Raw genomic sequence first — 16,124 nt, 5'->3', positions numbered from 1 at the left:
GGGCAGAGGAAGGGTGTGACTGAGAGCTCATTATTTTACATCATACTGAATTCTCAATTAAGAGAAGAGTTAAAGAAAGAAAATTGTTGAAGAAAATGTTGCACAATTAGCATCACCACCAACCTTGCTGCTGCAAAACAGGGGTATGCCACCCACAAGTTATCTCACTTAGCCCATTGCAGACAGGCCTCAGGTAAGAGAATAAGGAGAGAGGCTTCTGTAGGCAATGCAAGATTGAATGTGTTAATGCCAAACAACAATATTTTATCTGAACAGTTGCTACGATTTATAAATTTGAACACTTATAAAACAGTTGGGGGTTACACAAGGAAGTTAAGTGAACTCAGTATTCCTGACGATGTGTGGTGAGGGGACATCACAGGAATACTTCTGATAGTACAATGTTGATGATGCTTGCTTTTGTGGCACCATTATATTTTGCTCAGGTAACTCCAACTGGGTGAAGATTAGACAATGTATTAGGCACTCTGTTCATGGTGATGTTAAAGAACAGTGTTGCAGTTAAATCAAAGGATAGTCTGAGTTTGCCACTTGGTTGCCACTGCCCAGCATGGTGGTTCAGCTTAAGCAGAAAAACCTGCCTGAACTTCACACTTAGACACCTCTCTGAGGAAAATCAAACCCTACTTTTCAAGAAGTGGTGGCCAGGAGCAGCTCTGACACTTGGAGAATTTTCTACCTACAACAATTTGGGATGTGTCTGCTTTAGTACCTAGGCAGTGCAGAACGATGCTCCCAGCTGAGCTGAAGAAAAACATGGGTTCAGGCAGTTAGCTAAAGAGTGGGGCAGGATCATCACATCCCAAAGAGAGCTTGGACCTACAGGTGTCAAAAAGCCCCTTTTGCTGCAGCAACAGTTCAAGGCGCTTAGAAACACCGATGTTCTGCCCCACAGCAGGGTACAATGAGGTCCTGTACGTTACACCTTAACCAAAGCTGTCACTTACTGTTATCTCTGACCATCTACTTTTTTTCCCACAGTTGTACTTTCTCTGTGAGGAAAATCCTGATTTTTCCACCTCCAGACCCAAATTTTGGCTGCTCTTTCTTGCTTACTTTCAGAGTCTAAAGCATTTCATTAGTCTCACCAGACGTGGATGATTCAGGGCAATTCTGGGGGAGGGAAGTTGGGGAATGTCATTTTTATGTTGGGGGTATGTTAAGCAGGAGCTTCAGCAAGACAAATGTCATATTTGATACAAACAACTGCAAAGGCTGAAAGAAGAGGTTTTATTATAGGAGGCTGTAGTGATTTACTCAGCTGCTCCATGTCAGCAACACTGCAGTTAGGAGCTGGAAAGTGCAGTTCACATCGGAAGAAATGATATTTTGGCAGGGTGGGTGGCCTAATGGGAGCACAGCGAACTGATAGACACCTTGCTTGTTTCTGGCTATATTTAATTTCCAGAATTCACTGGGAGCTTGCTGTACTTTTTACATCAGTGGGCAGCTGACAGTTATGTCGTTGATCTTAAAGTCTGGGGTTCGCTGTTCCTGCACCTCCTGTCAGTAATTTTTCAACTTTAATAAAATATTACAGACTACCCTGAGACATGTCATAGTCACTTGGAGCCATCAGGAGGTTTGACACGGCCAGGACTAGCTTCAGCAAGGCTGATCTGCTCTGTTCTGTCATGCAAAACCTTAATGGGGCTTCAGCAATGTTCAGGCCTTTTGCTGTGTGGGAGGCCAGGATGGCAGTCTGCTGATACAGGTGAGTAGGAGGTCAACCTGTCAGTGGCATGATGCTATGTAGAAGCTACAGCAAAACAATATAGGTCTGTCTTTCATTGTGCTGCTTCACACACTTTTGGTTTGGTTTGTTCCTGATGCCACCCATCGATTTGGTCTATCTTGCCTTGCCCAATTCTCCATGGGGATATCCTATGGTACTTTTTGTGGTACATTTAGCGGTCACTTTTTGGATACAGTGAACTGCCTGTAACATAAATCATCAAATGCTGTATTTGTAAGATCACCTTTTCTTCCACCTGGCTGCTTAAGGCTGGACAAAGAGGACAAAATGCCTGTATGCCCACCCACCTGGGGTCCAGGGCAACAGATGCTCACAGAAGGAAAATCCTGATAGTATGGTGGACTGGAGGGAATGGAGTGGATGGGAGTGCAGAAACACTGACCACTTACAGTTGGCTTGAGATAATTAGCCTTGCAGGACAAGGGCTGTTTCTAGGTATCAGTAATAGGAGAGCTTAAGGAACTAAATTTGGAAGAGACAATATATTTCAAAGCATTTTCAGATACCTTTACTAAAACTATTATTTACCATGTTAATTAAAATGCCTTATTATAAATATTATATGAGATGTATGTAAGTTTTTTTAATTGGTACAAGGTTAAGAGTGATACCAAAATCATGATATTTGAGGGTGTTTTTAATGACGCATAAGAGGTTAAGAAACAGCAATAAGTGGCCACACTGTTAGGGTAATTTTTCCTAATGTTTACATGTTGAGCGATGAAAACATGAAGATTCCATTGCACTTTTAGGAAGGAGCACTAGCATGAATTTAATGAGAGGTGTGTTGCTCCAAGGCAAAGTCCTCTTTATAACTTAATTTCTATTAAGCTGTGTCATTATAAATATGCCAAGCTTAAACAAATACACTTTTTCTTCCCTTCCTCTGATAGCTCTGTCATTGAAAAGAACGGCTAGCAGTGTTTTGGGGTTGTGTTGGTTTTTTTCCTTCCTATTTTTCTATCCTTTTCCCCTGTAAAATTTTAAAGTTTATATTTGGAACATCACGACAATGTATTTATAAAGAGGGAAGGACAAAATGAAAATAGAAAGATGTGTAGGAAAGAAAACTCCGTAATTCTTACAAAACTTTAAAACTGCAGTTAATGGTGAAAAGAAAGCGAAACAGCATGGAAATAATTGTTTGAATGCTGAAGAATTCCACATGGTTCGAGTCTGAAAATTGAACTGACACTTTTTAAAATCCAAATTACATCCAAAGCTGAAAAAAAAATGCTTTAGCAGTTTTTACCAGATTTTTTTTTTGTCCTCTCAGCTCTACTGCCGATCTAAATTTTGTACCACTAACTGTATTTCACAATTTGAAGCTATCCCTGAAGATACAAACTCCTTCACAGAATGTATGCTGCCTGTTACAATCTTTCAGATTGAGATACAGCAGAAAAAAGTCTGCTTTTATTGCAGAAGCTCTTTCTGCTGGAGAGGTCCATGCAGGAGTGCTCACAAACGCCAGCTGTGGCTGGTTGCTTGTATTAATCCTAGGAAGTGGAGTTTTTAGCTGGCACAGAAGTGAAGGGGCACTTAATTACATGGTTAGATTTGATAACTTCTTTTAGAGAAGTGAATTCCTCAAGTTCATATGCTGAAGGGCTCCAAGTGCAGACTGAGCATGAAAATAGCCTGAAATAGTTGTTCTGAGAGATGTACATGTCCCCAGGTTACCCTTGGGGTCACTCCTAAGTGCGATTACTAGAAGCCTTTTCATTCTCAATTTTACTAATGAACATGATGGGCTTCTTTCTTTTGTTTGAAGCATCGAGCCTTCGCTAACTTTTAGGATTAACATGGGAAAAAGACTTTTCAAAGCTATGTGTTTTTCATTTTCTGTTGGATATTCAGTGTGATGATGCCGAAAATGGAGGCTCAGGCTATGGCTATGGCTGTGTGGGTTGGGGGAAGGCTAATTACTGCGTTGTTGGTGTGAAATCAGGAATGTGTGTTTTGACTTCTACCTGGCAAGAAGAAAATTTACCATGCAGTTCTTGTTCCAAAGGAACAAAAAATTGTAGTGAAAAATGAGTATTGTAGTGAAAGAAGAGTCTTGTAGCCCCCGGATTTTATTCTTTCAAAGTTTTAGAACTTTGTTTTGCTGTGGCTCCTCAGGCAAAAGGGAAATGGAAGGTTCATACCTGAAAGCACAGTGAAGACAGCAGCAAAGGCATTTAACTTGAGCCCATCTATCACACTGCTTGAATGAAAGAGCTCTAGGCACATAAGGCTGAATCCGACGACTAACAGCATGATGTATAACACCTCGGATACTACCGATAACCACAGGACACCTGCAACGCACAAGAACAGCAACCAGTCACTTATTTGGTAAATACTTTCAAGAGGTTAAAGTCTGTAAAAAATTAGGAAATCAGGAATATCTAGGAGTAATTGTGTATTCATGAAGTTTAAATTTAGCAAACCACCTCCCAAACTCTGAAAAAAATAGAAAAAGTGGTGAATGGAGATGTGATGAGCAGCAGGGTAGTAAAGATACTGCAGAAAGAACAAGCTGTTGTGTAAGACCCCAGCTTGGCTAAAGGGCCTCTTTGGGTATATCTAGAACCTCTTGGCTCCTCTGACCCAACGCATAGGGGACAATCTATTTCCTCTCCCTGTGTCATGGTTTACATGAGCAGAATTTGGCATAGTTGGTGGTGATGGTACGTAATACCACGCACTGTATGGGCTAATGGGAGATGAACAGGCTTGGATTTCACAAGACTGCTCAAAGAAAATGTTTTTGGTCCTGGTTTTAAAATGCTTATCACAGCACAGCATTGGGACCTGTTATTAGAAACTCTTTCACAGAAACTGGTGTCCTGCAGAATGACTGTTATCTGGATGTGTCTGGATCCACTGCACAGGTCTCTGCCTTTGGAACTAATACAAAAGCTGCCAGAGCACCAGTAGGGTGGAGCTGGTTATTTATAACAGTCAGTGGAAGAGCTGCAGATATAAAATTTGGACTGCCTTCTGTTTTCTCAACCCCTAGATACGATTGCTCAGAGGAAGGGCAGAGCTGATGTGCCCTGTTTGAACCACACTTTCTGCAGGACTTTGGGCTTGAGTACAGGTAAGTGGGTCTGGCAGTGTTTGGTAGCAGCCGGCTGAGACAGATTCATCTACTGTAGATGTCACATTTCAAATTTCAGCACAAGACCTCTAGCAGGATTTACTGAGTCTTTTAAAGTCACCAAGCCATGGGGTAAAGTTGAGAGGATGGTAACAGATGATAATACTATCCCTGCCAAATTTCCAATCACTGTTTCAGCATGAGAATCTGCTAGAATTCTTCAGTACATTTGCTAACCTGATTGCTAGAGAATTCACCTGGAAACAATGAGCAGTGATGGAAAATTTCAGCCTAAGCAGATGAAACATGGAAAGTTAAGCATCTGAAGACAATGGCTTATATTAGAAAATGTTAGCCGTAACCATAGAGACAGCTACAGGCTTCACTTATATTAATACATTCTCCCCTCACTGTGAGAACATATGTATGATAATGCCTATAGTTGGGCTTATCAAACCACATATGCTGTCTCACTTCTATCAAATACTTGAGTGTCCTCTTAGTGACCAGGTTGATCCCAGCTCACATTTTGTCTGGGAACTTGTCTTTATAATTGCATCTAATTAATATGCGCTATTCATTGTCGCCACCATATCTGACCTTTTGAGTTCTTAAACAATACTACAGAGATAGTAAGAAATAAACCTTTTAATTTCTCACAGTGACTGTATTGTAATGTTACATCTATCAACAGCAGACAGCTGTTTATCTCACTCCTATTAGTCAATTTGGTATCAGGGCAACCGGTGCACTCTTCCAAAAAGAAATATAAGTGAGAGACAGCAAGGGTGGTGTTCTGAGATACAGCAGGATTGCAAAGGGATTTTGCCTCACTTTCTCACAAATGGAAGTTTCTGTGACAAGAGAATGATGAAATGGTTTGACTTGGAAAGAATGCCCCAGGATTTTGTAAACCTGAACTATAAACAGAGGCAGCAGAGAGCCCAAATTAATGAGTTCTAACACAGAAATGTTTCAGCTCAAACCTGAAAGAGTAATATACAATATATCTACCCTGATGTTTATTGCCCTGTTTCAACACTTGAGGATACTCACTGCTGGTACCTACACACAAGGGCAGTGCTGTGGTAGTGACTGCAGCTCAAGGCTGTGGTGTGGCTCTGTCTTCTGCTTCCTTGGGTGATCAGCTGGCTGAAGGGTCAGGCTCAGAGTTGAGTCAATGGGGTAAAATCAGTCTGGGGGCCAGTCAGTAGTGAACTTCCTCAGGGCTCAATTTTAGGGTTAGTTCTCTTGAATGTCTTTACCCATGACCTGGACAAAGGAGTTGAGCTAAGCAAAAAGGTGGTCAAATTCTGGAAGAGGGGCCCAGTGAGGCTGTGGGATCTCTGTCCTTGGAGACATTCAAATCTCTACTACACATGGCCCTGAGCAGTTGGATCTAATGGACGTGCCTTCAGCAGGGGCTTGGACTAAAGGCTCCAGAGGCTCTTTCGACTCTAAATCATCCTCCGATTGTTTTAATTGCACAGCTGGGAGAGCAGCTGGAGGGAGGAAGTCAGCTGAGGTAGGGATAACTGGAGTAGAAACAGAGCTGAACTATAGCTCTGAACAGCTCAGTGAGACATGAGTTTTGCTGTTCTGTGAAACCTTTTTCCAATGAGACACACAGACTGGGTGAGATTCCCATGGAAGACATGGGCAATTCTTTCTTATTTTTTGGGCCCTCTTCCTGTCTGGAAAGGCTCTATGTCTAACTCTCATGGTGTACACTGAATATCTGCTCTGTGCCTTTTTTAAATGCATTTAATGTGGGGGAAGGTAAATCACATATGCAGTGTTTATGCAGTTCTGAGTATGTCCTGTCCTGGCTGCTTTGATTTTGAATTTCATCTGAAATAATCCAGAAAATGCAAGCTACATCTGGATCTTCTTGTGTCTGCTGGAGGCAGAACAGTTGATTCAGGTTATTAATTCAGGAGACGGTGTCTTTCTGTTCTGTGCTGATGGTGAAGTGATCTCCCACTGCTCTTCTCTCAACATGAGATTCATGTGGCAGTCACTTGGCATCACTTACTTCCACTTCCAATTTCTTATAGCCTCCTTCCTGCAAAGTAGAGAGCCCTTCTCTTGAGGAGACCTCAGTCATTCCAGGTGACAGGGCAGAAGCTCTCAGAGGATTTTTCTCTCTCCCTATCTTCTCTGCTGTCACCTTTTCTGTCTTACTTCCTAGCAGCCTGTGTCCTCTGCTCCAGGGATTTGTCTGGCCTAACTCAGCTTTTGTGAAAAATCTGCACTTGATTCATTTGGAGACTCCGACCTGGATGGCCTTTATCTGAGTGTCTGTACTCTTACAAATCATCAGCTTTCTCTCATTTTTTTGGTCTTCATCCTGTTTTGGTCTTCATTCCTTGCTGGTTCATCAAACTGACTGTTACGTGTGCAGAAAAGGTACCACAGGTTTGCATACAGAGCTCAGCTGGGATATGCCTGTTACGCTAAGGACATTACTTGTTAACATGAAAAGATTTCAGGTTCTGACCTGCCTCCTCCTCACAGTGTGCAGCATTTGTTGGATGGTGGGTCATCCCTGCACACACCTGTAGGAAATAATGCTGTGACATTGTGGTAGCAGTGTGAGATCTCCTAGGAAATGAGACTCATTTACTTTAAAACAAAACTGAATCAAAACTGATTTCACTTATGCTCCCATACACACCATCTTACAAGCATGAGTACATGCAAGGAGTCCATCCAGCGTGCAAGCACCAAGACGCATGTATTCAATCGGTCTTTTCATGATTCCCTGAAATAATACAGAAGATGCCAGCACTTGAGTCCTCCTTATGTCTTCTGGGCTTTTTGTAGGTTAGCAAAAATGTGCTAGGTTTGCATGTTCCTGTTTGTTCCTGCTAGGAGCTGACAATGATCTGTCATGTCTCTGTTACAAATCACGATTTACTTGTCCTCTATCTTCCAGCCTGGTGTCTGAGAAGCTACAGGTAGGTGGGCAGTAGGATCTTGATGACCCACTAATCTTGGTACCACCAACATCTGCTATTCTAATAGACTTTATCCTGCCATGTTTGACTGGTGCTTCTACAACAACCAGCCTACCACATCCTCAACAAACGTTGCTGACAATGATAGTTACTTTTGTGTACTATGGGCCACTTGGGATTTTTGCTTCTGCCCCATAGATATTATGCTGTATGTCACAGATGGGATTGTTCTGAAGCTGACCACCACAGCCTGGGAAGCTGTTTCTTGAGGCAAAGGGGTCACCATCTTCAGGACAACTTCCTTGCGAAGTGAAAGCACTGGAAGTACAGGACCTGGGCTGAGCTGCTCCCCTGGAACTTGAGATGGCAAAGCTGGGACTCTGAAAAATTTTGCGTAAGTCAACTTATATCACAGGACTCCTACCTCAGAAGTGATCATATTGCCTTCACATCATCTGATCTCAAGACAGCTTGCACTGTATATGATCACCAGCTTTGCCTAAAATGAAAACATAGCCCTGCTGAAAGCATGTTTTTCATCTGTGCTTCTGTCATTGTCCAGAGGTTCAGATTTTGCAAGATCAGTAAACTAGCTGGGACCTTACTGAGCTACTTTGTGTCTTTGAGCTATTGTTATTTCCTCAACACGTGCGAAGAGATTGTCTTCTCTGTGGAGTTCATCGGTGCCACCTCCTCATGGACTTAGCCACTGCATCAGCACTGTTACATGCCAAAAAAATTAATTTTCCAACAACCCCAAGTGAAGTGAGAATATTCTTCATTCTGACTGAAAAGATAACTGCTACCCACATGATCACTGAAATTTTAGGAACTCAAGTACATCATGATCAGTCCCTTGCATTTCTGTCAGACAGTGGAGGGCAGCATCAACATTTTGAAAGAAGATTCGTAGATACAAGTGCATTTCTGCAAAGCTGGTGATCCCGTTAAGAGCATCTGCCAGAGACGTGTTAACAAAAGGTTGTTGCAGACAGTTCTGAATGAACGAAACAAACTGAATATTTTTCTGACAGTGAGGTAAAAAAGCTTTACCTCAGTCTGAAATGAGTCTCAGGGCTCAAAAGTTCTTCACAAAACATGAATTTATTTCAAGTCACCGTTGATCACCAGGGAAGGTACTGTAAATTAACATGCTATTACCTTTCACCAAGGAGCACTCTGAGTCAGGAATCTCCAATGCTGAGTTTCCTTTGAAATAGGAATTCTGAAAAAAGTCATATAAATCCTGCTTAGAAGAATTTGAGGCATTGTACCACATTTCAGCAAATTCCCAATTAAGGAATCTGAAGAACAGTGTGGTTAATGACTTCCAGGAACTTTGAGCTGATTTTGATGGCTTGGTATCTAAGTTAAGAAGTATAAATGTGAAACTGGGGTAACTGCTGTTGCTGATATAGGTTATTCTGTTGATACGCATCCAGACTTTTTCCTTTGGATTAAGAAACACTAAGGGACCATTCACAGTACCCTGAGTGAAAATACGTATCAAAATACCAAGTATTCTTTGTTCAAATCCACTGCTATTTCCTGTCACAAAAAAAGCAACAATCGCTGACTCCAACTTTTCTGTGAGAGAGCTCTGGTTAAACTGACCTCAAGAATGTCAAGAAGCTACTGACATACTCTTCTGGGCTCTTTCCCCACAACATGATGATTCTTGGTTGTCTTGTGTTGCATTATTAAAGCCATTCTCAGAATCATTAGCATTTTGGACTGAAATACCAAGAACTTGAATACCATTTGAATGGGATTATGTGGAGGATGATAAAGAAACATTTGCTGCAGTTTCCAGAGCCACAAAGTTCTGTAACTTCAATTACTGTTGAGCTTTTGAGATTAATACACCTGACAAACCAGTGCTAGAGTGTCTAAATAGACATCCATACCTTCTATCACCTACATTCATGTGCAGCCATGGAATTTTATGCCTACTTGTCGGCAAATTGGAACAGTTGATTTTTGGTGCCAGCTCACTATGCTAACGGTTTCTGATGGCAGATTGTGAGGTCCTATCTCCAGATGAAATAACGACATTGAAATCCCATCCTGGCTGCTTCTCCAGGCTGGTCAGGTCATGAAAATGACTGTCAAAGATCCAATATTAGTACACATTCTCAAGGCACCACTGAAGAGGTGGCCAGCAGCGAAATTGCTGTTAAGAGTTCAAAGCATTTTTAATCCATAAACATGAGCTGTTTGCTCGTAAGGGGTCTCTGCTGGGAAAATCATATTGCTGTTCCTGAAGGAGATTGCTGAGTCATGTTAACTGTGTTATATGCAGCATGGGCAGGAATTGTGTGCATGAAAATGTTAGTCATGCATTTCAGCTAGTGGCTTGGAAATTATGCCAGCATAAAAAAACCCCATAAATGAATGTATTACCTGCCAAGCTAGGAGATGCTGCCTGCTGAAAGCCCCAGTGTTCCCTGAGCAATGCCCAGGAAGCAATGGTCCGGAGTCTGTACTGATTTCTGAGGGTCCTTTCAGACAGAAAATTAGCTTCCTAATTGGGGTAAACTCCTCATATTCAGAATGCCTCAGGGGGATTTCATCCTTCTTAGAAACACCTACTGCCTCAGTCTCTGCTCCCTGCCAAACATGATCTGTGGTTGCTGCTTACCAGCCCTCCTAATAGCACAACTGCACTCCTGGCTGCTGAGTTCAAAGATCTGACCCAAGCAGCTTCATTTGAACCGTCGCACTGTGCCATGCTGTCCCTGAGCAAGTAATCGGACTGGACAATGGTGCAGGCAGCCAAAGAGATCTTGTAAAGTTTTATACTTTGCCACGTTCCTCATAGCTCAGTGAAACTCATCTACCCTGATAGCCAGAGTCTGAGCTACAAGACATCTCAAGTCACTCCTATCAACTCAACCTTGATCTGACTAAGAAATTCTAATGCAAGCAAGCAGAGGCTTTGGGGTTTTTTCTACATCATAGTTCACCATATAACAAAAAACTTCTATATGCTAGAAACAGTGGAGCTGAGCAATGTGTGCACCCAAATAACTGTTGAGAATATTGCACCTGACTGAGATGAAATGCAGAGTGCTACATTCGAAGCCAAGTGCTGCATCATTGAGCAGCTGAAGAAGCATCAGTGTCCAAGCAACGCTGTCCTGGAGCGTGTGCATCCTTCTTACCTCCTCATTGGCATTGCTGCTAGCCCCAGACACCAATGCTGTTACTTGGAGAAAGTGCTCCTGTTAGCCTGTGGTTCACGGTTGTTGTCCCTGAGAACCCTGAACTGCTGAACAAGATAGGGAAACCAAAGAGGCTGGGACAAGTCAACTAGATAGATGTCATCCACTGTGGAGGAAAAGAACCAGGTATGAGGGCAAAACTTGGTTTTGGGGGGTGTGAACTTGCACGGAGGAAGCCATGGTGCAGGTGTTGTTCCTTCTTTGTGCAAAAGTATTTCACTATTCTCCTTGGTCTCCATGCATGCCCCAGCAGCCAGGGAGATGGGGGAGTTGTTACCCTTGTTCGTGTAGCCAGCAACAAAAAGTTATGCTCGCTTGCCTTTGACAGCCTCAGTCTGTGTGTCCTGCTTTATGAACATAACACTTGCATTGGAGATGGGGGGAAGAGCACCTGTGTACTAGATGGGAACAGGTTCTCCTCCTTGGTTTATCTAAAGTCCTCTCTGTAAGGTACTGTGTTAGACCTAAACAGCATGTGAAGAATCAAGAATTTCTTAGTAACTGAAAAATTTGGGCCAGGCCCTCGTTGCCTGCCTTCCTGGGAAAGAATGAGAAATGGAGCAGTGGTTGCTGTGGAAAGGGTGACCCCAATGGGCCTCTTTCACTTCCTTATCAAAATCTAATTCTCAGAAAGATGCTGACTATCTGTGGCCTGTGGTACCCACATGGTGGTCTGCCATATCAGAGAAAATCTAGTTATTTCCTTAATGGTCAATTCCAGCACTAGCAGCATGATTCTGCGAGCACACTGGCAGCTGCAAAACATGTAGTAGGTGCTGGTTTTTATGGCTAAGCACTCCATACGCCTCATGGGTGTTGGGTTTTCTTGCACTGCTGATTTTTAAGATGTTCTGTTTACCTATATAGAATGGCATTTTCTCTGCATTTTTGGTCCTGTCTGCTTTGTTTCGCCTGGTCTCTATTTGCTGTCCCTATGTTTCTTGACTCTGGCAGTCATTACTCTGCTTTTCCAGACTTACTTGCTGTATAGGAACTGATACCTGGATCTCATTTTAATCTCTCCTCTTCATGTTCAGCGCAAGAGAGACGAGAGGAAAAAACCATACAAATTGTCCACATTGAGAAACGTTATGCATCTTGTTTGGGAAAAGCATTAAAGTAAGCTTGAAAGGGCCATGTAAATCTCACGCTTTCTCTTCCAGTTGCATTCTGCTGGTTTTAGTCATTTGTTCATCTCTGCTGCTCCAATACTGGGAATTACAAGCCAGAAATATTGGAGTGATCAATAAAAAATGGTGAAAGGAATAAACATTGAGCATGCTGTTGTGGCTGGCGTAGGGACTCAGCTCTGAGCAGTCAGCTCGTCTGTTGGTTAATGCTGTCTCATAATATCAGACCATCTGCCTGCTCCTCTCGTGCTGCAGTGCAAAAAAACTGGGAGAAGTAGACCACAGAGCTGAGAGAGTTCCTTCAAAACAAAGTAAGCTTCATGATCCTAAAAGCCATCAGAGATAACTAAACCTACCTGTTATTGTAAAACAAATAAGACAAGCCAAGATAGATAAAGGGCCGGCACCCAGACGAGAGACTGCAGTTTGCAAACATGAGAGAACATACGATAAATACCTGAAGCTGCGTAGACAAGAGAAGAAACACCAGCTGTTTGGATTTTGTTTAGCTTTAGTTTCTTCATTAGTTTCTTTACTTTGAAAGGCGAGGTGGAGCTGTGAATCATAAAATGATTCTGTTCTACGTGATGATGTGTTTTCTATGACTTTTTACAGTTCTGACATTGAGCTTGGCTCTGAATTTAATCCTGTGTATGATACTGAGCAGACTGTGGAAAATCTTTGTGCCTATATTCCCTTTTCCTAGGTGTAGCAGTAATACAGCGAGTAAAGTAATACAGCAGAAAAGACTATGAAAAATAAAATGGGACTATCCCATATGCCTCAATAAATATATTTGGGTTAAATGTTTCCCTTTCAAGACCTACAGTGCAGGGCCTGCGCTGTACTTCCACCCTCAGCACTGGGCTGAGAAATGAATTATGTTCAGACCTTTCGGCTAGCATTGCCCACAGCAAAGAACAGGTGTTCTCCATATCTTTGGCATTACTAGCGTGAAAAGCAAGACCGTTGCTTCCTTTTAGGATCTATAAATTTAGCTTGAATTCTGCTATTAAGCATGGTCTCATCTTTGTGTATCTAATTAGCTTTTAAAAATAACTTCAATGATTCATAACAGATGTGTAAGAAAATACAGATAAAATGTTAGTAATGCATTTTTTTCCTGCATACTTAACCATAACTCTCCTAATATAAGTGCACAGGTACTTGTGTGTGTAGGTATGTATATACTCTATTACAGATATATGAAGAAGAACGCAAGCAGAATATGAAATATTCAAGGAGACAGTAAAGACTTGTTTTGGAAAGTGCACATTTCTTCTGGGATGTCCAGTTACATTTCTTTTCACTGGATGCAGGTCTCTAAGTGGTCCTTTTAGAAAGTCTATCCTCTTTTTTTTTTTTTTTCTTCTTAGGAACAGCTACCCAGTATTCAAAAAAGGAGGTTTGTTTTTTAACTTGGCCGTTACGAGTTTCATTTGCCTCTTTTTCCAGCCTGAAATCTGTTCTGTTGTTGTCCTTCTCATACAGAAAAGTATTCCCTGTCTTTGACCAGCACTGTCAAACTCTTCTCTCTATCTCTAGATTTAATCATAACTTTTTGAGCTGGGGCTGGCAAGGGATGGATGAGAGGTGCACACATAGTGCTGCAAGTGGGTACATCATGAATATATGTGGTGTCACGGTGACTTTTCTGTTTTGTTCTTTATTTCCTACAACGATCCTAATAATTCTTTTCATCTTTTCTTAATCTCTGCAGAGCAGTGAATTAATGTTTTCATAGAAGTGTCTGTCATCGCTCCAAGAACTCCATCCTGAGGGGTAAAAGCTAATTCAGAACCCATCACTGTATATGTAAAGGTAGGATTGCTCTTCATGTTCACCACTTTGCGTTTATCAACACTGAATATTATCTGCCTTTTTCTTTCAGTCACTCAGTGACTGAGCAAGATTTGTGACTAGTTTAGATGCATGTAGTATATCTGGTATCTTTAAAGTTTTCAAGCTCCATTTGTTCTTTCAGCTGAACCTCTTTATTTCTTTTAATCAGCTCTTGGTTTTCCTGCATTTCCTTCTTCACAATTATTTTTTTTAAAACTTGTATTCCTTCTGCAAGGATGTCAAATCTCTCTGTTTTAGTCACGGGCACAAGGTATCTCTTACTAACAAACTAATTTTGAACCAAGTTCCCCACACCACTCAGGAATAAGTCAACAGTTAAAAGTTTTCCACCTTATTTCTCTGTGCTCATAAGATTTGTCTAAATTTTAGTCTCTGCATCATACTGAGCATAGTGTTTTCTCAGTCTATGCATGGGGTTTTGAAGTCTGCTCCTACTGTTTCGTTTTCTGTCCTTATACCTTCCCTGACATCAAGTTTAACCTCATTACTGTAAGCTGTCCCAATGGGTGATTACTAATATAATTCTGTATTTTTTATCTGAGCATGGAATCTATCCATAGAGATTGTATTGTTCATTAATGACATTACCTTGTTTTTCTGATTCAGCTTTAGTACATTACATCTGCTTTGTCTTTCAGCATAATCAGTACCAAGACATTATTGTCTCACTAATTATCTTTCTCCCATCAAATTTCTGGTACACCTATTATGTCAGTATCCATTAAAATCAGGCATCTAGTTTCTCTTCTCATTAATTGCTGTTGTAGAGCTGGCTTAGATGTATGTATAGATTTGGCTCAGTTTTCTCTTTTTCCATGCTGTGTTTAGGTGGGAGTTCATCTATTTGCTCTTTGCCATGTGCTATCTTAGTTCTGCCAGCTACTTTTTAGACAATACAGAATTTTTATTGCTTCGTCTCTACAGGATGCAACATCATAAGCTGTGTAGAGGACATGCAGAAGGCATCTCCTACCTCTGCCAGTACAGTCTCTAATTTAAAAAGTCCCCTGTAACATTTTGGACTGTTAAATGCTCACTAGCAATGACCATTTTCCTTCTGCAAGGTTTTGCTTTGCCTCAACCTCCATGGTCTCTAAAAAGTCTTGGGTTTTTTTTGTATGTCGATTTCCCTATAAATAAGTAGAAAGCTCTGCGATACAGGCAGTTGCTGATGACCTGCTGCTTTGCCGTTCCTTGCAGGTATTATTCCATAGACATGACAGCTGAAGCAAGTGGGGTCCTACAGAGCATTACAGTGACTTGAATCAGATTGTACCATACCTGTAAGGAATTTGTCCTGTGAATCCTGTCACGTGTTGGTGTGGCCACCTCTAAATTTTGAGCCTGTTCCTGAAGCAACTTCCCAACAGGACCCCTCAGGCCAGAGCATCTCATTTCAGTACATGCTGCAGGCACTCCAGGTGCTTGGAGTCACAGCCTCAGCGAACACCATCTGGAAAACTCTTAGGGGCACCACATTTCCTGCAAACCCTTGCTCTTCCCCCAAAAAGTTCTTCCAGCACAAATGCTACTTCCAACTGTTTTCCACTGTGTACATCCCAGCCTTCACTTAAACAAGGAGTTTGGCTGGTCATGACTCCTCATCCTCTGGCTCTGACTGTCACTGTGGTTGACAGCTGACATTTATGGAATTATAGAAGGGTGTGGGAGTTCAAATCCCCAGTTCTAGGCAGGGGTAGGAACAGACTTGTGTATGTATATAGCTGTGGTGGTGTGCTAGTCAGTGAGGTCATTTATCAGATCATTTGATGGGACATACTGCTATGTTTTGCTTTCCATTTGTGGTGCCACAGATTCCAGATATAATATTTGACCTCGGTTTCTTCATCTTGAATGTATCCTCCACAGCCTCTTGGAAGTCCTCTCGGGCACAGATTTGAAGGAATAGGAAGGGGGGCTAGAAGGTGCACCCAAAAGGTGTGATGAGGGGAGAAAAGTGGTGGAGCGTGTCTCAGTCTGTGTTCTGGTTGGGCAGCAGAACAGAGAGCTTGACAGAAGATGTTTTCAGCAAGGTGTACACCAGCCCAAAGGGAGAGGAAAGGCTGCAGGCTGCATTCAAAA

General features: G+C 41.9%; 1 protein-coding gene across 2 annotated transcripts in view; it reads right to left on the bottom strand.

Moving 5' to 3' along the window:
- GSG1L (GSG1 like) overlaps positions 1–16,124 on the bottom strand; it is a 57,060-nt gene that overhangs the window by 20,574 nt on the left and 20,362 nt on the right. For both annotated transcript variants that reach the window (XM_086473061.1, XM_086473062.1), the window contains exon 3: positions 3,928–4,080. In XM_086473061.1, the coding sequence (XP_086329187.1) occupies positions 3,928–4,080 (153 nt within the window). The remainder of the gene's footprint in view (positions 1–3,927; positions 4,081–16,124) is intronic.

The sequence above is a fragment of the Leptosomus discolor genome, chromosome 14 (genome assembly GCF_034619465.1).
Source record: "Leptosomus discolor isolate bLepDis1 chromosome 14, bLepDis1.hap2, whole genome shotgun sequence".
In the NCBI taxonomy this organism is placed as follows: Eukaryota; Metazoa; Chordata; class Aves; order Leptosomiformes; family Leptosomidae; genus Leptosomus; species Leptosomus discolor.
The sequence above is the reverse complement of the archived record's forward strand: the minus strand, read 5'-3'. Positions and strand labels throughout refer to the sequence as shown.